Source organism: Pseudopodoces humilis, chromosome 14, assembly GCF_049639895.1.
Source record: "Pseudopodoces humilis isolate 2021_Gansu_Grassland_sample_001 chromosome 14, ASM4963989v1, whole genome shotgun sequence".
NCBI lineage: Eukaryota > Metazoa > Chordata > Aves > Passeriformes > Paridae > Pseudopodoces > Pseudopodoces humilis.
Window position 1 is genome coordinate 9227537 of NC_142213.1, and position 23512 is coordinate 9251048.

The 23512-nt window shown below is 40.3% G+C and overlaps 1 protein-coding gene across 1 annotated transcript; it reads right to left on the reverse strand.

The window, feature by feature from the left end:
• Nucleotides 1–1079: 1079 nt before the first annotated feature.
• LOC102105745 (galanin receptor type 1-like) lies at nt 1080–13491 on the reverse strand. The gene is made up of 3 exons (XM_005526346.2): nt 12781–13491; nt 11846–11911; nt 1080–1397 (listed from the first exon to the last, which is right to left on the reverse strand). The coding sequence occupies exons 1-3, from the start codon at nt 13489–13491 to the stop codon at nt 1080–1082; spliced, it is 1095 nt and encodes a 364-aa protein (XP_005526403.1).
• Between the last annotated feature and the right edge of the window lie 10021 nt (nt 13492–23512).

Sequence of the window (23512 nt, forward strand, 5' to 3'; positions counted from 1 at the left end):
GTAGTTTAACTTCTGTAACCCACATTTTTACTGTCTGTGAACAGGTCAGTCTGCACTGCAGTACACAGAAATACTAAGTTAGATAACACAGTGAAGTAATGAAATTCTTTCAGCCATTTGCTTCCTACTTTTGAAGTAATAAGCACTTCATATAGTTACAAGTAGTAACCTTGAAGGGTACAAATACTCTTACCTATTTGTTGCTAGCGCACTGTTGACCACAACAGTTTGTCAAAAAAAACAAACAAAAAAACCCCAAAAAATTCTCACCACAAATTTTAGGCATTATACTAAAGTGGCTAATAAAAAGTCTTGGGTAGATAGACTCAAGAGAACACTGTATTTACCAGCAAAACCTTTTGTAGACAGTACTTTTAAACAGAATCACAGTTTTTTAAGCATATATCAAGAAATAACACTTTCCTGTTGCTGGACCCAGAGATTAACAGCAGTAATTATACACAGGAGCACACAGGCACTCAGACCCTGGGATGAATAAGATGATACAGAGCCACCAAATGCAGCCAGCCACATCACTAACACATCATGTGAAAGGTGTAATTGCCCAATAGGTAAATGCTACAGCAAAGTCTTCAAGGATATTTGTAGAGACCCTATCGCTGGTAGTGAGCTAAATGTGTATGGTCAAATTTGGTGAAAAAGACATCCAAAGACTTTAGTTTGACTTCTCCCAAACTGTCTGAATGTCACATCACACATTGTTCACATCTCAATGACTGTCTATAGACATAATTAACTGCTGTATTCTTCTCTGTACATGTTCTACCTTCTGCATAAATATTATTTTAGATTCTATGGTCATAACTACAGCTTCATTTGGGCTCTATCTTATGGGCATTCAGATAATTCTGTAGCTCAATGTCTAGCAAGGTACCCTAGGACAATCTCTGTCACATATCACAGCAAGAGGGAAATACATCTCCTACCACTCCAGTAACCTGGCGAAGTCCACACTGTTGGAGACTCCACTGCTCCCTGGAATGCACTTGTATGTATGTTCTCCCCAGACAGAACTCTCTTCCCTCCTCTTCCTCCTGAAACATATTTGTGAGCCCAGCTTACACATTCGTGGTGGAGTGCGTGGTAGAGAAGTTCTCCATGCGCACTCTGGCCAGTTTCTCAGTGGAAACCGGCCGCAGGAAGAGCTTGCAGGTGAAGACTTGCCGGCAGGCCTTGCGGAAATTCTCCGAGAGGAAAGCGTAAAGGATGGGGTTGATGCAAGAGTTCCCGTAGGCCAAGCAGTGAGAGATGATGCGGAAGGTAAAGGAGATGTTGTTCAGGGGAAAGTGCCCAAACTCTGCCCACATGGTGATGATGTGGTGTGGCAGCCAGGAGAGCAGGAACACAGCAACCACGAGAAGCACTGTCTGCGCTGTCTGGAAAGGAGAAGATTGTGCATTAAATGGTCACAGTGATCAAGTGAGTCTGTGGGAAGAGTGAATTTGCTTTCCTCTGTCCGTAGTGAAGGCAGCATAACACAGGCAACACTGACAGCTGCCAGGTGGCCAAATTATGACAATGTAAAAAAGGATGCTAAAAACCCTGGTAAACTTTGATTAACTGGTTTTGGCTTAAGCAAATAACTATAAACAATTGAGGTAGTGCCTGTAAAACTTCAAACAGTTCAAAGGCTGCAACAATCCTAACTGTGTTACAGGGAAGAGTGGAAATAATATTCCCTAATATTTGGAGGGTGAGAAACATTAAGGCTATTGAAAATAACTGCAGGGGAAAACAACTTGCAAGCAAGCATGCCCCTAAGAGGAGTAACAAAGGCTGTCCTGAGGAGAAAGGCTTTTCCACTATCTTCCCTATTACAGGAGAAACCCAGAAGTCCAAGGCATAGAGGATTTTTTTTTTTAAATACACAATGCTCATTGGTTAGACATATTCCTAGCTGGATGATGACCTGAGGGAGGCTTGCTGTGCCTTTGGGATCAGCTTTCTTTCTGTAAGACTCTGAAGCCTGTGGGAGCAGGACTGCACTTTTCAACTTTAGGAAAGCTGATAGTGTTGCTTTTCTCTCATTTTCTACTTCTAGAATACTCAGTGAGTGCCTAGCAAGGATCAGAGATTACTGACTTGGAGGTGCTAACATCCTTTCCTATGGAGTTCAGCCTGGCTGGGGACCCAAGCCAGCTGACTATTGCCTCTGAAGAGCTACCTATCTATCTGAAGCCATGGGAATCTTTCATTTGAGTTAGAAGTCTTTCCCAAGATACCCCTCTATTATTATATTAATTAAGTTGCATGTCAGTCACAGACTGGGTAACGTTACTGCCTATATGGTTAGGCTACCAGAATGTTCATTCCCTAAGGTTATATATCATTGTGCCTTCCTTTATTTTCCTCTTTGGTTGGTCACCCCCAAAGGAGTTCTCTCCCAGGTTATTGTTGTTTGGCATTTGGGCATTGTCCCTATTTTCTTTTATTCCTTATTAAAGCATTTTCCTGGTGCCAACCATTGTTCCTGCTCCTATTTATTTTTCTGCCACTCTCTGACCTGAAATCAGAGGACCCAGAGGTTTGTCACAGCCACCCTCACTGCCACACTTTCCTGATGTTTTTGCATGGCTAATTCCACCTGACTTCATGAATTTTCAGAAATACAAATGGTAATGCAAGGTGCACAAATGTTCTGTATTTAATCCCTCAGTTTTGGGGTGTAGCAGATGCACAGCTGGTGACTTCCCTCCTCTTGCCTCCTCTTGGTTTTCTGCACAATGTATGCTTTTTAACTTTGGTCTTTAGTGTTTCTCACTTCTATTTTGTCATAATAAATGTAACAGATGATATTCTTCCCCTAAGGAGAGTTGTTGCACAAGTAGCAGAAAGGCAGTGGAGAAAAATTAAAATTTAAGTTTCATTTAAGCTCAAAATTTACAGCCTTACTAATCTATGTCAATGTTTCTGTCAATAATTCCCTTGCACGATTTTAAGTGAACAGTGTAAAGTTACTTTCCTAGAAAAGGGATAATTTTCTGGTGAACAGAAATTAATTTAGTCAGTGGTTATCATGGCTACATTTAGTTAAACCCATTAACCTCTCTAAGGAAAGCATTATTGTGTTAGATAAAGACTACAATATAAGTAGAAAAAAGGGATTTCTGTCAAATAGGTCTCTCAAATAAGGTTCTATTAACTTTGAGAGGCAATAACCTGTAGGTTCATTGTGTACCTGGCATGCCCCAGGTGCTTCCTTGTTTCACCTACCAGAATGCTGTCTGACAGCTGAGCTAACAAAGATGTTCCCCTAAGTGTGAACAAACTACCCTGCCAAATGTCCTCAAACAGACCATGCTGGAAGTCAAATGATGTCCTTGAAAATAGTCTGGAATGATTAGAAGTTGATGAGACTGAGAGACACAGACCTAGTGGTCTTGTGGGGTCTAGCTCACCCACTGTGGTATGATGGTACCAAAGAAATTATTAATAAACAGGTCCCATCATTAGCTTTCATCAGCAATAATGGTGCTACTTCTTTACCCTCTAGCAATGTTAAGTAGCTTAGGCTTGTTACCCAGGCAACCTTTCATAGCATCCATCTGCTTAAATTAGGGGGCTACAAGCACTGAAATATTCTTTTGAATAAGGCTTATATACCTAGCTTTCCCCCCCTTTTATTGTGAAATAACAAACCGTGCATTTAACATAAGGCTGAGTATTACACAATGTGTTTGCAGTTGCTATGTAATAGCACAGAGCTGTTTCTGGGGTCCAGCTTTTTGGGATTTTGCAGATGGAAAACACAGACAATACTAGAGAAATAATGTACATAATTCATGACTCAAGAAATGGGTTTTGGAAATGGAACTTGTGTCTGTTTTTTCAAGTTAGGGACCATGTAGTTAAGACAGAGGAAACTGAAACAAAACTCTGGCTTTTATTGTGGTAACTTTCCTGTAGCTTAGACTACTGTTACTGTAGAGTGTGACCGGCTGTGAAGGACTGATCCAAATAATTTGTGTACTGTTTGAGTTTCTTCCATGAGCTGTGGTAGTTTGCACAGTTACTGCATTACTGTTGGTCAAGCTGTCCCCAATTAATGCAAACCTTCTGATTCGACTTTGAAATTTTGGTGGGTCCATAATAGACATGTACAATGGCCACTACTGGCCACTTAAGTCTCTTGTACTTCTCCTAGAAGTCTTTCAAGCAGCTCCAGGAAATAACTTAGAGTGGACTTGTTGTACAGGCAAAGTAAATGTGTTTAAGCTGTAGAGTAAATCGATAGCATGGTAACAAAGACTAGGAGATATTTTTATTCATCAGATAATTAGATAAACTTCTGTTATTCCCCCCCCCCCCCATTTTTGTCATGTGCAAATTGTGTTGAATTTACTTGCTTATTCTTTTGTTATCTTTGTAGGCCATCTGCCTCTCATTTATGCTTTCCAGCATTCCTTTGTCTGTTTTGCCCTTTGATTATTTTTCCCCCTGGCCTTGGACAAGCTATTTCTTGCTTTTAGCCTTCCCCCATCCAAAAAAGCATTGGAAAATGTGTTTAAAAAACATTTTGGGGGAGATACCTCATTCAGAGGGATGCAAAAATCTTTAACATTTAATAGTGTTTAGAACAGTTGTCCTTGATAAAATTCTAATGAAGTCGCTTCAACTTGTCAGGTATCTTGTCAAGTGCAAAATTAAGATTTCCCTGTAATGAGTCAAATGCTTCAAGTATTCCATGTATTTACGTATTTTAGGAAGAACTGCCTGAATGTTAGATTAATAAACATTCCTGAGATTAAAATATAGAGTGGACAGAACAGCGTAGAAGGGTAGAGGACTTGTCACTTTCCTAATTTACTCCCAGCTGGAGATAGCCCAGCTGCACATCATTTTTCAGAGCTGGTCAGAGCATCCATTTCTACTGTGTACCTCAGCACACAGAAATGGGAGAGAACATTCAATTAGGTTTTCATTAAACAGTACTGGCTTGCAGACAAACTGGGCTTCATTAGGGAGACAACTGCTGTTTTCTGAAATTGGTGAGATTATTTTTCCTCTTTTTTTCTTCCATAATTCTAAATGAAGAAGCATAAAGAAGCCTATGTCTGTTCTTCCACACTGTCTTATCAGCAAACAATTAATTCTTCCTTTGTTACTGCTTTGCAGGAGGATATCTGATATCTGATTATGTGATTTACTGATAAATCTTTTCTCCTGTTATGCTCATCTCTAACTTGTATATTTTTCCCATAAAATGGAGGCAATTGGTGCATGTTTCAACAGCCCCAGGCTTGAATATGTTACAGAGTTACAGACTTCACTATATTGTAATGAAGACTTGGAAAAAACGTAGCGACCCACAGTGCCTTAAGCTTTTGTTTTTAGATATTGCAGGTACCCTGTGTCAGTGCCCAGGAAAGACCTGTGGCTTAGTGCAATATACCACTGTACTGATGGAGAAACTTACTGACCTCCAAGGAAGACAATTTTTCTGGCTTTAGATTCAGGGATACCCAATTGAGAACATCCCTTTGCTCAGAGTCCATGTGTGAGCCAATGTGCAAAGTGAAAACTGCCAGTTTCTTCACTCCTGGTGCCATGTTCTTGTTTGCTTTGTTAGCAAATCTGACTCCCCCTGATAGATTTGCACACATTCTTTTCCTTTTTGAACATAAAGTTCTAACAGAATGATCAGCACAATCTGATCTCCAGAAACATATCCTTGGCTTAGTGCTAAATGCAAAATGTTCAGAAAATGGCATACCTATTCTTAAGTACCTTAAATGTTGGATAGCAGCTGTCTCTACTTCAGAGCACACACATCTTTTAATTACTATTGAAGCACTTCTCATTGCCCTTTGGTCTTCTTTTTTTTTTATTACACTTGAGTCTAATTCTACTCTTCAATGATCTGAAAACTGCACTGAAAGTGTTCTTTTTCATTGTTCTGTCTTCTTTCTGGGAGCCAGATATGGCAGTTGGATGTCATGAAGAAGAGGAGGAACGGAAGTAAATATATTTTCAGATGTTATAAATTCATTTTAACTACTTGCTTCATTTTTACAACTATGTGCTAAGAGGGACTCTTCATTTCCCAGCAGCTTGCTTGCATTGTTCCAACTGCTCATCTGCACATCTCTCATTCTGGGATTACGCCACTAATTTCCTCTCTTGGTGCCCTAGAAACTTACTCACTTTCTATTCATAAATGCGTATGAGCATTATGATATTTCCATTATCCCCTAATTGGTAATGATGCTCTTAATTCCTGCTGCCCTGGGCTCCTGCTAACCAAACAACATGCAGGATTTCACTTCTGAATTCTATTCTCTTGCTCAATGGATTTTTGGATCTTCTATGTTCCTTTGCTATATTTACTGTTGTTCAAATGCCAAGGCCTTGAACATCACGTCTACATGGAAATCTTTGATTTGCATGAACGATAGCCAAATAATTAGTTTAGCATACAGGAAAGCAGTTACAGTGCAACTTTTATCTGCCTCTCTTGGTCAAGATGTCCAGAAATACCCATCTACCTTGAATGAATTGTGTCTTTTACCTCAGGCTCTTGTATGACCTTCAAAGTGCAGCACTCCAGGGAATGTCCCAAATAAACTCCATGTGTCTTACTTAGCTCTGGAAGCAATGAACAGTTGATTTGCTTACCTGTCTGGTAAGCAGGGCTCACCTTTCTATTGTGCTAACAAAAAAAAAAAAGAAAATCAGAGTAGATCATAGGAAATCATACCAGTTTGTTATTTTTAAGTGGCTCATTTGGTCTGTTAATTGAAGCATCTGGGCTCAAGGTCCCACAACTCCTACTGTCCTTTCAAGGGAGCTTGTAAAATAGCTGTGAAATTCACATCCCCAGACACATTCTTAAACTTGAAAAAACATTTCAGATTGTTCAGTTTGCAAGGCTTGTTATTTGTTCTTTAAAGATGCACAAGACAGAACTGAGTAAACACTGAGGAATCCTGGTGTGCTCCAGAGGCCAGTAAAACACCACAGGACCATGCTAGACCTCAGTTTGCATTCATTTACATCATTAAATCATCTTATTTAAGGCAGATGTATGACCAGAGTTCCTGGGGCTGGGCTCTTATGAAACATTTTGTAACACTGTCAAATGGGGAATCGTTAACTTTCTTTGGAGCCAAATTACAGACTTGCTGTACTCTGCATAGTTCAGAAAAGAGGCAATAGGACTGAATACTTAATTGTGATAGAGGGGTGCACAAGATTTCTTAGCATGTGGTCTTGCTGGCTGGCCTCAAAAACAATTATCCAGAACTTCAAAGGCGAATCCTGCAGCATCACACCATCTGATTTTCAAGGATAGCAAACTTGTACAGCTAGTATGGCATTAAATGGGGAAACAGCCAGTCACATATCTCTTCTGCAGGCACAGTCTTAGTTCACCATAAAGAATTTCAGCACAAGAATGCAAAAAGTTCTAAACATCTTCCTTGCTCTAATGCACAGATTATACATGTAAATGGAAAAGCATTTACATTGATCATGTCCAACATTTGTCACGTAGATGGCAAAGTTATGTAAAAATTTCCAAGTGGGATTCTGAATTAAGAGTCAAATTCTTTTGACAATGGAATGTGAAATCAAGGTGCAGCAAATTTTGTGCAAGGGACATTTTTGCAAAGTTTTATGTGTGCATAAATTGAAAAGGTTGCTGTAGTTTGAACATGAACACCCTGTAACTTAAAGATCGTAACCCAAACACAAAACTTTTTTTTTTTTTTTTTTTTTTTTTTTTTGTGATATGTGCCTGTATGTCATTTGTAGGATTCTGCTAAAGACAAACTTGTTCTTTTCAGCAGGTGTTTCAACGCTGACTTGGAGAGGGTGACAGCTGTCAGAGCTCTCTGGATTATTCATAAACTGGACCCATTCAAACAAAATCTGGTTGTAACTGACTTTACAGTAGTGGGTCTATACATTGCCCATGAGTAGTTACATGAGTAGTTAATCCTAAAAAACAGGGCCCTCTTAAGCTGCCATTTTAGCCCCTACATGACTTCAAATAACAGACTTTGAGTACAATGTTGTGGCAAATGGGACAGTGACAGACAGCAGGAAGATAACCTGTAATGGAAGAGAAGGGAAAAGTGACTTTGCAAACATTGTGCAGGGAATAAAATCCATGCTGAAACCCCGGCTGTATCTTGTGGCACTGTGGTCTGGGAGACAACAGCTGGATCTTCAGATCCTGCTGAAGTGAAGCCTGGTGTTAGAGACTTCTATTTAGAGAAGATGCTTCATATACCAGTGGGAACTTTTTGACAAGATCCTCTTGAGAGGAAATGAGTGGCAGTGCCACTCTGTAGGCGTGTCAGAGCTCCTCTTAACCGTGTGGATAACCAAAACTCTACCACTGTTTTAACTGGGTTTCATTTCCATGCTGTGATAACAGACAGAGTTATCACAGCCTCATCTGCTCGTGCAGCTCTGCAGGGCCCTGGGCAGCTGGTGCTGCTCTGCTAGGAGCAGGCAGCACACACCAGGGAGGGAACGGAGCGCAGCTGGAGGGAGCAGGCACTGGGAACCATGCTGTGTTACACAAAGGCAGAAAGGGGTAGAGAATCAAACAAGAGACTTCTTGGAAAAACAAATTCCTAATACTGTAGTTCATTATGCTTTGTGTCCTGTTCCCATGGGTTTGATTTATTTAAAGGAAAAGGTCTTAAATTTTTTTTTTTTTTTTCATTTTAAAGGCATAGATACAAATTACTGATGCAGTACAATCTTTAAAGGGGGAGGTTCAGCTACAGTACCAAGAACCTGGGCTCCATATTCACATATTCAGAGTCAGTTAAATCCAGAATTACTTTGCTTTCTTTGCTACAGCAATGCAGCTAGGAAAGTCATGCATGTACTTGCACAGCACTGGGATAGTTCATTTAGCTGTGCCATCATCATCTCTTTAAAAATCACCTTAGGTCTGGATCCAGCAATGTCACAATTGTTCTGTAAATGTTTGTCTTACTGAGGTTCACATGCTGTTTCCAGATTTACTAATAGCAGATAAAGTACCAGCTCCTCTATGACCTTTCAGGTAGCTTTCATTTGGATTTGTCCCAGTAATGCTTCTTACTGCATTTCTGTGTTCTATGGCTCAAACTATGTCAGTAAGAATGATGTCTCTTCTGCCTGTGATCAGTGTCACAGGATCTGGGGGTGAAGGGACTGGTGTTACACCAAGTCTCCAGCAAGGTCAATGAAAGCTAAAGATCCAGAAATCTTGATATTTTAAAAAAATCTTACCTGGTAATACTATTTTTTCAGAAGCAGCCTATAATGGAGAATAATAGCAATGTGTTTCCAATCAGCATGTGGAACGCTGCTCATGGCAAGACCGTTCCCTGAGCTCTGTGGCTTTGATTTCTTTCTTAACTATGTTTTATATGTTTTGAAGTGTTTAATCTTGAGGAGAGTTCTTACAGCTTCTGAAATGCTGAGTGACAGAGCAAACTGTTTGCAGTGGTAATGTTGGAAACTGTTTCACTGGAAAATCTTGTTCAACAAGGACTCTGAGTCTGCAATTTGATTCTTTTGAGACCTTTACTCATGTATGGAGCCCAGATGAGCATTGGGAGATTTGAACAGAAAGCTGCTTGCAAAATTTACTTTTTAACTGTTTAAAAACAAAACAACACCAAACCTACAAACTAAATGGAAAAAAACTCAAACCAAACCCAAAGGGAAAAAAAACAAAAAAAGCAAATCCAATCCCTGTTCTGTTCTCTTGGAGGTAGAAGGAGAATAGTAGCTCAAATGCCCTGTTTTCTTGAAATTATAGGAATAAGCAGGAATTGCATGGTCATAGTTTCAGACAATTCTCTTTTCTGTGAATATGACACCTTGTTTGCCATATCAGTTTGGTGAAGACACACACTGTGAATTAATAAATGTGACTCAGACAATTTTATCACCTCATGTGGGAAGACTTGGCTGGTGTGCTACACTTTCTCTCACAGCTCAAGGCAATCAGGGTTTAGCCACTGAAGTCACACATATTTCAGAACAAACTCAGAGCTCTGTATATACTAAATTAACCTTCCAAACGTGAATCAAGATTCATTTGTCAAACATCTTTCAATTAAATAAGCAAAAGCTGTTCACTTAATCTCTGATGAAGTTTATGATTTAAAACCAAACACAGCTACTTTCACAAATGGACCAACTAAGTACATATGAAGGAAGCTAGATTAACAGAACTGGCAGGCATCTACGGGTTTCCTATCAGGCTCTAGTGTGAAGTGTTCTTAAGAAGATGTGCTTTAAAAGACTGACTTTCACTCTTGTGTTTCAAGTATGCTTTGAAAGCCTATGCAGGAATTGAGTGTGTCTGCAACCGACCCAAGGAAGTCTCCCTAAGAAATACTGAGTAGTGTTTGCAACAAAAAATACTTGAAGTAAGTACACTTAAGAAGATGTCTGGCATGCAGGAAGGCTAGATGGACAATTTCTACACAGGCAGTGCTGGAAGAAGACATATTGTGAAGGATGGTGTGTGTGTGTGTAGAGGAATATATTTGCTTTTTCTTTCATCTGAAAGGATCATCTATTTAACTACGCCTAACTGTGCCACATGGAACAAGAATTGCTACTGGGTGTTTCATAATTATGGCCAGGGAAATACATAATGGGAGGAAGGGAGGAAGAAATGCTGTACCACTAACTTATTTTAACAGGTAAAATCAAAAGTGTTTTTTAAAGATTGATCCTCTTGGCAATATCTAATAACAAAAGTCAAGGTTGAAGAAACTGTAGAGCTATTTTTTCATCCAACTCCACAGAGCAAATCTGAAAACAACACAAATGGATACATTTCAAAAAGTGTCATAAATTAAATTCTTAACTTCTTTCTAGAAAAGTAACAGTAGATATTTTCAACTGTTGGTAGCATTCTCTTAAAAATTAGCAACAAAATAGGTAGTGTGCCATTCATACATAGGTAAGAAAATTCTGAAGAGAAATTTAAACCAACCAGTTTAGGGATTTGTTGATGATCTAAAGCAACTTTTCAAACTTGTGAAATTGTGAAATCATTCTATGTGGAACGACAGTGCTTCTTAGCACTTTATTTGCTGCATTTTACAGTATCAAAATTGTCAACACATCATGGTTGCCTTTTCTCATGGTAGCTGTTAAACACACAAAACTCTGACTCTGCTTTCTGTTTGTAGTTTGCACTATTGATCCAGAAATTATACTCTTGGTTTTGACATTTTGATTCACAGTTTATCTGCAACAGCAGCAGCATCCATCAAAATGTCAATAGGCAAAACAAGACACGGTGTTTTTCAACATAGTCTGTTCCATCGAGGTTGGGTGGTGTTCCTGCAGCCGGCAATACACAGCAGCTCATTGCTGCATAATGTGCTGCCTTAGAAAAGGTGATTAAAAGAACGTTTATCAGAACCTACTTAAGGTTAGATGAACACAGAAAACATGTTCAAAAACACTCTGAGGGGAAAGGGGAAGTAACACCCATATAGTAAATGTTGTTTGTGGTGTATTATAACTTCTACAGTTATCGTGTTATGAGATAATACTGAAAACACCAGTTGAGTTTTATCCTTACAGACAGTGTAGGTGCAAGACCAATTATGCATTTGATACTCATAAGTATATTGCAAACAAAACTGAGTGTATGCTAGTGAATGTAATGAACCAGTAGAAACAACATATAATCTACAGTTAAATCTGGTTAGGATTCATAGGCAAAAAAGACTGGCAGAAACTGTAACTCTCTAAATTAACTGGAATCAGCACAGACCAGGCTGATTGCTTTATAAACCTGGCACATCTATTGTATTATAGTCAATGTACAGATTAAACCAAAGACATTTACCTTCTTCTTTGATCTCTCTGACTTCTTGGAAATGTTCTTTACTTTCGTATGGAGATGGTATAAAACCTTGGGGGGGAAAAAGGAACAATATATTGAATGGGAAATTGAAATTTATGTATTAGTACTTGAACTCCTTATACAAGCACAAAAATTTAAAGTAATCGTTTTAACATTACTTCAAAGATGAATTTGATGCTTTCAGATTTTTAATTCTAAGTTCTCCACATTCAAGAAACAAGGTTTGGAAAAAGCATTAAACCTGATAAGCTTTCTGTAGTTCAACATATATTAAGAGCTCAGTTGGCACTATGCTGAAATCCACAGGAGTTTTCAGATGGACTTTGAATTTTATATTGAGCCTCAGATTGTCTTCATTTATTCTCTAGGCTGATGATACACATGGGCAGAGAGCAGGCTGCCAGTCCTGTACCCTGGTGGGACTGTCCTGCCACTCCTGAAGGCAGCACAAACAAATGCAGTGGTAGGAATCGGTCACCCTCCAGAAGAAGGGTCATAAGGGGTCTTGGATCACTGTAGGCAATTCTCAATTAGCAACATCTAGATCTAGCTTATGAAACCTGATTACAGCACAGCAATAACCTGGAAATGTTTATACCTCCGTAGGCTTTCTCTCTTGCCAGTAGCAAACATTTGTTACTTAGAGAGAACAAAATGAAAAATATGAAAAACAGCAAGAATCTTCAGGGGGTTGGGGTGTCAGGCTGGGTGTCACCTTGGTAGTTGTAATCCTTTTTGTGCAATGTCATTCTCTGTTTTCCTTCCCTCCCCCACCTCAAAAAAGTATTCTCTACCAGGAGAGGATATGGAAAGGGTTGGATCAGTTATTTGGCTGTGTAGCTGTGTGCACACACAAGCCACCAGGAGTCTGGGATCTTTCACTCCATTTAAACATTATTCCCATCCCTGGCACCCACCTTGGCATAGCAGCAGGTGATGAGCAGCAGGGGCAGGAGGTATCCCACCAGCAGGATGGTAATCTTGTACATCTGTTTGGCTGTGGAACCGTTTGCCCAGTGCTCCCAGCAGAAAGAGCTGTTGGGTGCTTGCTGATGGCCACTCATGAGGGCCTGGTGCTGGGCCACAGGGATGGCAATGAGGAGAGACAGCAGCCAGATGACAGCCACGCCGAGGGCAGCATTGCGCTTGCTGCGGATGCAGGGCGAGCGTTTGGCATGGACCACAGCAATGTATCTGTCCACAGACATGGCCACCAGAGTGAAGATGCTGACCAGCATTGTAGCCATGGCCAAGTAGTGAACCCACTTGCAAAAGAAGGCACCGAAGATCCACTCTGGCAGGGAGTAGATGGTGGCCTGGAAGGGAACGCAGAAGAGCAGAAAGGAGAAGTCTGCAATGCTTAAGTTCAGGATGAAGATATTGGTGGCACTGCGTGATGGGCGTCCCCCAGGCCGGAGACGCCCCAAAACAACCAACACTAACGTGTTTCCCACCATTCCCAGGAGAAAAATCAACCCAAAAAGCACCGGTACAATCACCACCTCTGGGCCACCCCTGGTTGCTCCTGCCCAGCACATTGGGGCCTCTGTTTGGTTGGTCTCAAGGCTGCACCTGCTGCTGGTGTTGGCTTCAAGGGAAAGCACAAAGTTGTTTTCCTGCTCCTCCATGGAGCCAGGCAAGGAACAGTCACTGCAGCCCTGACTCTGACAGGTGTGGCCGTGTTTGTTAGGGGTGGCCAGAGGTGAACTTTTCTCTTTTCCAATGCCGTGTCTTTCCTTTGAAGAGTAATTTTCTTCAGATGATTCTTCCAAGTTTTCTCTGTCTCTGGTGCAGATTATTCCAGGGACTGGCAAACAAAGGAGTTGAGGAATTTGTGTCATCCAAGAGGTGACATCCAGGTTTGGCAGTTGATGCTGGTGTGGCAGAGAAAAAGTCCGTGCCAGAAGAGCGGAGGATGAGGCTGCCCTGGAAGCTTGGAGCAGCGGCAGAGCAGCAGCAGCTTGGCTTGCCCCTCCTCTTCTGCTTCCCTCCCACACTCCCTGGATCTGTGGCTGTCATACCTGCTTTCCCAGCTCCACGCTGAGCTGTGGCAGAGAGAACAAATGCTGTCTGTGACCTGAGCCCTTCAGAAAACAACCCCTGGCCAGCTTTGTCCCCATGCATTACTGCTCACGAGGGGGAAGAGCAAAGCAACAGTTCTCATCCAAAGGGATGGATAAGCAGCAGCTGCTGAACAATAGTGTGTGCAGTTCTGTGAGGGGCAGCATTGTTACTGGCTGCATAAGAAGGGAAAAAAGCAGAAATACTTTCTTTTAATCAACAGAGAATGATTTTAGTTGTTTATTTCTTTCATAATCTTCAATGGTCCCATTAGAGCATAAAGCCATCTTAATGGTTGTGTTTCCAACACAAAAAGCTGGGAGAGCTTTCGATTCAGCACTGGGTCTTGCCGCTTCTGGGATATCTGCCCTAATTCCTTAGTGCCTGAATATTCATGGACACTGTTGATCCAGCTTCGAAGACATTTTGGGCTCAGCCCAGTAGTGCCAAGAGTGTTTGCACTGGAAAAGGAAATGTTTGGTCTTAGTAGCTGTGAGCAGCTGTAATATTCCCTGCCAGGGAATAGAGATGTGGGGTTTTTTTAACAGAAGTTTTATTAAAGATTAATGGCTCAGTTACTGTGCTTTTAATGCTTACTTATAGAATCAGTACATATGTTTTAGAAGGTACTAAGTAGGTTAGTTCTAATGGTTTGTTTCCTCACATTTCTAAAGGGACTCCTCAGGCAATGAGGAGTGAACAAAGTTTAGGTGAACAGTAACAGTACCTGCACATGGTGATCCACTGGCTCTTGTGGATGGGAGGGTTTGACTGGGGGGAGCCCCTTAATTTTAGAAACAAAGTTTAGGAGCTGAGGGCTGCCCTGTCTTGTGATTTTTTTCCCAAGCCCTTGTTGAGAGGTGACAGTGCTGCCTTCTGTAGCCTGCTCTGATTATACCCCTGCTTAACACTGACCTGGAGCTCAATCCCTTATTTCCCTCACAGCTTCGGGGTAGTTATGGGGTGAGGCCAGAGAGGGAAAGATGTCTAAGCTACAACGGAAAAAACGATCTCCCCTTGTCATGAGCAGGTCACCGTGCCGGGACCCGGCGTCACCTTCAGCCCCATGGCCTGGCCGCCTGAGGTGCTGTGGCACAGGACCTCCGACACCTTTAAATCTCCCAGTTCCCGAATATTTTGTGTGTTTGCTGGGATCTCTGCGGGGACAGCGCTGTGCTGCAGCCCGAGTGCCATCTAGTGACATTTCATCTCCTTCACTGCCCTCAGGCAGCTGCTGGGCCTCCCTCACCCTTCCCTCCCCTCAGCCATTGAGTCAGGCCTGCACTTTCCTCTCGTCCTTATGCACACCCGCCCCTCCCTTAAATCATGAAACTTAAACCTCTTTTCCTTTTGTGATAATATGTGACCGCTGTAAGGTTACTTCTTGTAATATTATTCATATTACTTCATGTAACCTTTTAGAGCAGGCTATTGAAAGTGATTTCAATGGCTATCTTTATATTTTCGATGTTTGGGCTTTTTGTGGTTTTGTTTTTTCCTCTTTTCTTTAGTGGACATTCATACCAGAAAGAATTATTTAAAAAGAATCTGTAACACTCACAGCAAATGGGAACATGCATTTTAGTCTTTTAGTGGGTTTGGGCAAAGTAATAAAACTGCAATATGTGTGGTTTCTACTGCAGGGGATTTGAGACAATGCATGCAGGAATTTAAGAATTGCTCGTATATGTCACCTGCAGAACAAATACAGCTTTGCAGATCTGAAAAATCTCATGGCATGGTAAGCAGAACATGGGCAGGGAATAGCACAGTTTTGGCAGCGAGGAGACAGATCATAGGATTGTTTAGATTTGTAAAAAAAAAAAAAAATAAAATTTAACAATTACCTACATTCTTACAAAAGGAATATTCCAGTTCTGTGAAGGTGTTATGACAGGGGCAGGGGCAAGAAAGGTGAATATTCTGGAATATTCACTTGCTGAATTAGACATACAGAAAACCATGAGAAGGAACTCATCTTGTTTTCATTAGGGAACTGAGATGCTGCAAATCTGATTTCAAATGGAGCTTGGCTGGTGTGGACATATTCCTGGCTGGCCTTACTCACAAGGAAGTACTTTCCAGTGTTAATTTACATGCTTTGCTGAAAACATACCCTAAAAGTATGTTTACCATGGCAGTCAAAAGTTTCACAAAGATAAAGATTCCTTCTCCTGTTTCTTTCATTTTACCACTTCTCAACTGCTTTAAATCATGTGGTTTTGACAGTGAGAAATCTCCTGTCCCCGAGAATTCCCAATCCAAATACAATCAGAAGGGAACTGACCATGCCAAGACAAAGTAGCTGCCATAAGACCTGTTCATTAGTCCAACTAGCAGGAGAAGGTCAAGTCATTTAAGTACAGGAGCACAGATAGCAAGTGAACCTGTAATGTCTGATTTGCTGGAAACATTCACATTATGTGTGGTACTTTAAAATTCACAGTGTTTCATCTGGAAACCAGAAACAATTAATGCCCTGTGGATTGAGCTGCATGAAATATTTCAGCTGTAAAAATTCTGCTGTTCTTTAGAAACTCTGTTGCTTCTTAGATGAAGACAACAAATATTTAAACGTGAGTGGGAGGATGTAGCAAAAGGACACTGAATAATCTTTGTGAGAGGAAAAAAAATGTAGACGTTTGACAGCCATCACTGATGATCAACATCAAGAATGAACTGGAAGCCAGATGCTGTTGCTTTTGTCTGAGTTGATTTGGGCTAAAAACATTAGATTTTTACCCCTGACTAAACAGGCATCAGATGTGTCTTGTTGAGAGAGGATAGTACTGGACCTCTATAAACAAACCTGCAATCCCAGAGTAAGGAGAAGAGTGGGAGAATATCAACCCTAAGAATAAAGGTGGGGGAAAAAAAACCCCAAAACATTAAAAAGTAGTATTTAAATGGTAACATTTTTAGCTTGTGCAGGTACAAACTAATTTGTCCATTTTCTGATTGCTAATGGGTGCTTCAGTTCCTAATTGCACTGACTATCAGGTATGTTGTAAACCGCTCCTACTGTTCTGACGGTCATGGTTCAGCTTTTGATACCTGTGCATTAGCTCTCTAAGCCTCTTGACTTTGGAGTGGAAAGAGGGCACTGAAGCATAACAACCAGCAAGAACTTTACTGTCACACTTTTCTGTGTGTCTAGAGAATGTGGGTTACATCTCAGATTCAGATCCATTTAAAGAAAAACAAACATCCAGATCAAAAGCCTGTTTGTGGCTTTAGGTTCAGCAGCTCTTGGTGCTTTTTGAAAGGCTGATTCAGGCTGAAAAGCCCTTTAGGCTGACTAATGAGCTACCTAGGTGCAACTGGGAAACAAGCAGTGGCAGGTCAGAAATCTGCACTTGGATCACACCAACCCTTTCCAGTTATGATCCCAAATGGAAAGAGAAGGTGCAGTGGCCATTCCTCTTGAAGTATGACCTCAGGAGAGGCAGGAGGTCCTGTTGACTGCTCTGCATATTTGTCCCCAAAAATGACAGCCCAGATTCAATTCATTTCCAACTCCATGTAGTCCCTTTCCTGAGTTGCATCTAGATAAGCTCCTGAAGGAGCTGAAACCTTCATCCCCCTAGGAGTTACTTGTCCACCAGGCCCCAAGCCGAGCTGGATGGGGGGGTAGTGCTCATGGAGGAGCTATGATGAAGTGCTGCAGCAAGTACAGAACTCCCAGAATAAGCAAAACTTTTCACGTTTTTTGAGCTGTGACCTTTGAGTCTTCAGTGAAGGATCAGAATTGAACTTATGTATTTCACTCTTGCCATTATTAAGTCCTCACATGGCTTTTCTGTGTCATCCTTACTGGACAGGTAGCTGGTTAGAAATACCCTACAAATTCCTTTGGCCTTATTTAGAATTTATAATAAAAATAGAACAACTTCATTTAAACAGTCAAAAGCATTATATCCACACTGTTTCCAAACTTTCTTCTGCAGTATAATTTTTGATAGGGCAGGTAAGATTGTTTAACAAAGTTTTTTATTCATTTATGACTAGCCAAATGAGTAAAAAAATCATAATTTTGGTTCTGAGAGAAATTATGTTGGAATAAAGTTATAAAAAGTGAAGACTGTTTGGCATACAATGTTGGCAGATACATATAAAACCAGCACAGAAATATGTCAAAACCATTTTAAGTCTCAAAACAGGATGCTTGTTGATACTTGTATAGTATTCTGCAGGGAATAAGGAACATATTCTGGCTTATGTCAGATTCAAGACAATGTATCTCTTCCTGTGTACTCCTGTGGTTTTGTGCACAGCTCTTCTATGTAGTCAGAGGAAACAAAGTGATGTGAGTGATCTTTCACAGTTTGGCCTTAACACAGAAGAACAAGATGTCTTTATCTGAGTCCCAATGTGATATATTTGTAAATACATATGTGCCTTTATACAAAGGACAATCAGATCCCAGTGCAGAGTCTGAGACTCTGTTGTGTGAAAACCAGAAGCACAATGTCACCCTGGAGAGGTGCTGCTCCCCTGTTCAGTACCAGACCTAGTGTTTATGTGAAGGAAGGTAAGGAGATACTACAACTCCAGTGGAGTGTGTGAGCTTCATCCATCTTGATTTGAAAACCAGATCATTCTATGACAACACAAGAACCTTTAGTTAGCTTCTCATCATGATAAATGAATTTAAGGCCAGGTCACAAATCTGTTTTTCCTATGTGTGTATCAGCTTGACTTTGCCAAACTGTCTGGGTAAGATCACTTGTCCACTCGTCTCTTAACACTTTTCTATGTGTAACAAGATGTGCTGCAAACTGGCTAACTCTGCAGCATAATAAAATCCTGCAACAGTTCTGAGAAAGTCCTGATGTCTTGCTGTTCAAATAACCCTTTTACTCAGTCACTCCAGACTGTATCACAAAATGCTGCCTATTACAAAAGGAGAGATATAAGTGTACCTGCTGCGCTTTAATACCATCTTAGCAAAAAGTTTCCATGGTGATTTGCTCTCATTGCTGCAAGGGAGCTCTCTTTCCAATAGAACCATGGCAAATTTCTATCCACTGCCTCACTGAAATTACTGCCAAATTCCTCAATTAAAGAAACCTCTTCTTAAGCGTCACAATATGGTGTGAAAAACACCTCAGAAATAATAGATCCTAGCTTGATAAATTTTCTGGTCTAACAAAAACATCCCAAGACAAAAGTATTTGGAAGTTTCTTAACACTTATGTTAAAATAATAATAATAATAAAAATGTATATAATGAGGATCTCTTATTTGCACACAGCTCTGTCTGAATGTTTAAGAGCATCTGATTGTGCTTCATGTCATATTCTGAGGCAGCAAAATTAAAACAATTGCAGCAAATTCTAGATTTTTCTGAAAGTCTCTGACAGACTGAATGAGCAACTTGGTTTCCAGTTTGATCAATGTGGTCTGAACAAGAGACACAACCAGTCAATTTATTTCCATGTTCCATTTAGCTTCATATTGCTTCTGAGGTACGAAAATAAACACTGCCTGTATGTGTGCCCAGCACAGCTGTTTGCAGATATGAGCAAAGAGAAGTCATTGCTTAAGCCATTCAGCATTCCTAATGAAGAGACTGGCACACAACTGATTATTTAGAAAGCTGGTATAAGAAGATACACTCTTCTAATATCCTGGCGTGTGCTGACAAGCTTGCAGTTAAAGGTGGTTGAGAGCTTCTACTCATAAGTATAGGAATGTATAAGAAATCAGGCCTTGCTCAAGGATTACCTGGATATCATCTGCAAATCAGGCAAAGATAAAAATTTTCAGGTATCCCTCCAAAACTCAAAGTAATATCTTGTAAACATGAGGAAAAAAAAATAGACCCATTATTAGGTGGCAAAAATGAAGCTAAGTAGACTTGTTCTAAATTGGATTTTCTCATGATACCAAAATGATTGGCTCTTCTCAGAAACCTGTGCTAAACAGGAAACATGGCATGATTCAGTGGAGCTTGCTGCCCTGCCTGTCTGTGGGTGCCCAATGCCCAGGGCAGCAGCTGCTTTAAATAGATATGAATGGGTTTGCTCTTCCTGAAAAATTGGAGTGGGAAGTGGCAGAAATAGAGCTCTGAAAAGTCTGCTTTTAAACAGGAAAGTATTTTTTTTCTTTTCTTTTTTTAAAATGTTTCTGGAAGCCTTTTCAGATAAAATTCTCAAACTGAGTAGGCAACAATTTCTGTTTTCCTTGAGGCTTTTGTGACCTCTTCAGCTGCCTTTCAAAAAAGATTTTTCTTCTTGTTTCCTTGGGTAGGGGAACAACCTCCAAATAAAAGAGCCCACCTGTCTGAAGTAAGCTAGTTTGCATCCTGGTTCTCAGAAGTCATCTCCAGACCTGCCAATTAGAAATCTTCATCAGACTACATATTATTTTAATGGGGAAGCTCCTGCCACCTCGTGGCAAGAACTTTCACCTTGCTTGAATCAAAAGAGTTAAACCGGACACCTGATACCTTTGTAGAACAAATGCATAGCTAAACAAACAGAGGCCTTGCTTGGTTTGCTTTGCTGTTTGGGCATTATCAGTTGTAAACATTAATGCTATTTTAAAAAAACCATAAATTTCTAGATAAGCTTATTGCAGCTATTTTTTTTCCCTGCTGCTCCTTTCTCCATCTTTCTTTCCAAGAAAGTACAGAAATTAATTCTGTCGGAATATTGAACCAGGAGAATCCACAGCAACTTCGGTATTTTTAGAAAAAACTTGTTGACAAGACACGTTGATGGGTGTCAGAATAGTACTATTTTGTGTTCATCCTGAAAGGTATCTGCATTTGATTTGGACTATTTGCTTTCAGCTACAGGCAACATTCAGCTCTTGATTCCTTCTAAGCAGCTTTGGTGATATCTTGATGTACTTCATGAAATATTTTCTCTGTGAAAATTTATCTTGGTACTTCCTGTTTCTTTTGTGTTTGGTGCCAATTGATGTGGTTCTGTATGTTCATGTTCTGAGAGTGTATGACATCCTCTGAACTGCCTTCAGGATGCTGGTCAAATAAGTCATGAAACTGGGGCAGCTTCAGGCAGCCCCAAAGCAGAGCAACATGGCAAAAAGTAGTTTTTTACTGACTTGGTTTTTGACCTCTTTGATCTCCCAAGATTAATATTTCTCACAAGGTCTCATCTAAGAAATATGTTGCAGCCATGCTGGTTTAAACAAATTAAAATTACTAAAGGACCTCCCATCACCACCCCCTCCAAGTGGGAACTCACTTTGTTTTAGGACCTGAAACAAATGCTGGTATGAGTAGAAGAAACAGATGGAACTCAATTTGCAAATTGAGTTCAATCTGCCTGTATTGCCGTTTTTATGCAAACTGAAATCTTGGCACACAGGATTTCTTCTTCCTAACATGTTGTAACAGTTTCTAATTAAAACACTGATACCTGCACTCAAGAAATGCCAAACTGACTGCCCTGTAAGTTTGTAAGGAGTTTGTAATCTTCACACAAAGACAGCAAGTTTGAACACTTGATAAGCAGGACCTACAATACTGTTAATGTGGCTTGTCCCTAAGGAGTTGCAATGGGGTTTTAAAGCTGATTCATACACAAAACTATATCCATCCCAAATGCTGAAGTGCTAGAAGAGAAGAATTTTACAGAAAACAAAATTGCAGTTAAAAATGACTGCTGCAATAGGGATCTGCACGTACAAAGTCCTACTTTCCCAGCTGCAGTCATCTCCAGTTCAGTCTATGCTGATAGTAAAAATTATCAGTGGTTTGGATGTGTAAGTACTGAAATTAATGAAGATGCTCTGGGCTGGAACAAGCCTTCCTAGTGGGAAAAGTAGTTCCAACACATAATGCTATCCCTCTGCCTCCAGACAGCAGCTGATTTGTGTGTGAGTGCTGCAGTTATTTTATAGCTTCTCAGCTTGCCCCAAAAGATATGTGAGGTGAATATAACATGATATAAACATGAGGATAGCTATTATCAGGGAGAGACAGCTGTGTAACAGCACTCTGGACAATAAAGATAGCTCTTGGGATATTTATTAAGAGACCAGTCCTGCCAGATGAACTCTGCAGGAAGGATGTACATCACAAATGCTACATTGTAAGAATTAAAATACACTGACAGCTGCTAACACTAATCCAGGGCTATTGGAATAAAATTATAGAAGAAACCTCACTATGAGCCAAAGGAAGCTTTTGGCATTTAGCAGCTTTAAAAATCAGTTATGTTCTGAATCTGCAAAGAGGTGAACTGTTAAAAGCTCAGGAAGATGTTTAGTGGCTCAGTAAAAACTGTTGTTGAAGAAGGAATTGGTGAGCTTAGTTTTTCTGCAAGCATGTGGAAACAGAGTTTTAGATAGAAATCAGATCAGAGATTTAACTTGATTTTGTAAGGAGAGAAAATTCAGAAAATGGGAAAAATAAATTGCAATGTATGTGATATTTAATTACTCTGGAAGATAGAGATCAGAATCTGAAAACTTTACAATTAACAATGAAATATGGGCTAGAACTAGACCACAAATGGAAAAGGAATCTGAACCTGATAATTGTTGCTTTAATTTCAATATGAAATATAGTTTCCTGTCATAGGCGTAATAATGTTTCCAGCCTGGAACAAACTTCAGAATAGAAAGAGAAAATATTTGTCATTATTCTTATTATTTCATTTGTATTGTTTAGGGTTCTCTAGTCCAGAGAAGTGGATAGTAAATGCTTATAAGTGAAGTTCACTAAATGTGCAGCAGAATTCCCAGGGATTGTGGGGGTTTCAGTTTAAGTTTTCCAGTTAGTGGGGACTAAGGGATTGATGATGAATGTGTGCTCCACTTAAGACATGACTTGCACAACAGGTCTGCAGGAGATTTGATCATGAGCCTTGGTCATTTCTCCACAATAGAATCATAAACAAAAGCAGGATTCCCTTTTGGTTTCCAGTAAAAAACATGAAGTGAAATAAAAATTATGATATGCAAACCTCACTTCTTGTAAACTCTAGCATCAGGGTTTTGCATATATTTCTTTATTTCCAAACTTTCATGTTTGAAAACAGGTGAAAATCCACAGTAAGTTCAGAGACATAATTGTTTTTGGAAAGGTCACCAGTAGCTTGTGACTATTTTGACCTCTACAAATATAATACAATGGCACTGTAAGCCCTGCATAAAATACAGGAGGTACAGTAACAAGAAGTAGATATTTAACTGGCTTAAGTGTAGTCAATGTGAATAAGCAAGCACTGGAAAAGGGGCCTGGAAAGGTTTTATGAGCTTTTTCATCGAAGATACCAAAACTTCCTCTGAGTGAAGTCCTGAGCAACCTGATCTAACTTTGGAGTTGCCTTACCTGAGACCAGGTGGCTGGATTAGATGACATCCCACCAAAAACCTCTTCCAACCTAAATTATTCTGTGGTGAAAGGCACCTATTTCTGAACAATACAAACAGTGATTTTAACACATTATTCTGCTAGTGGCCAGAGGCATTGTGAGCTGCACAGCCAGGCTGCCACGAGAGGGAGGAAATGCTGGGTTTTTAACAAGGCATAGCAAAAGCCTTGTGGGGCTCCCATGTGGGTGTAGCTGAGCTGAAAGCTCACACACAGACCTTGCTTCTCAGAAAGTGGCA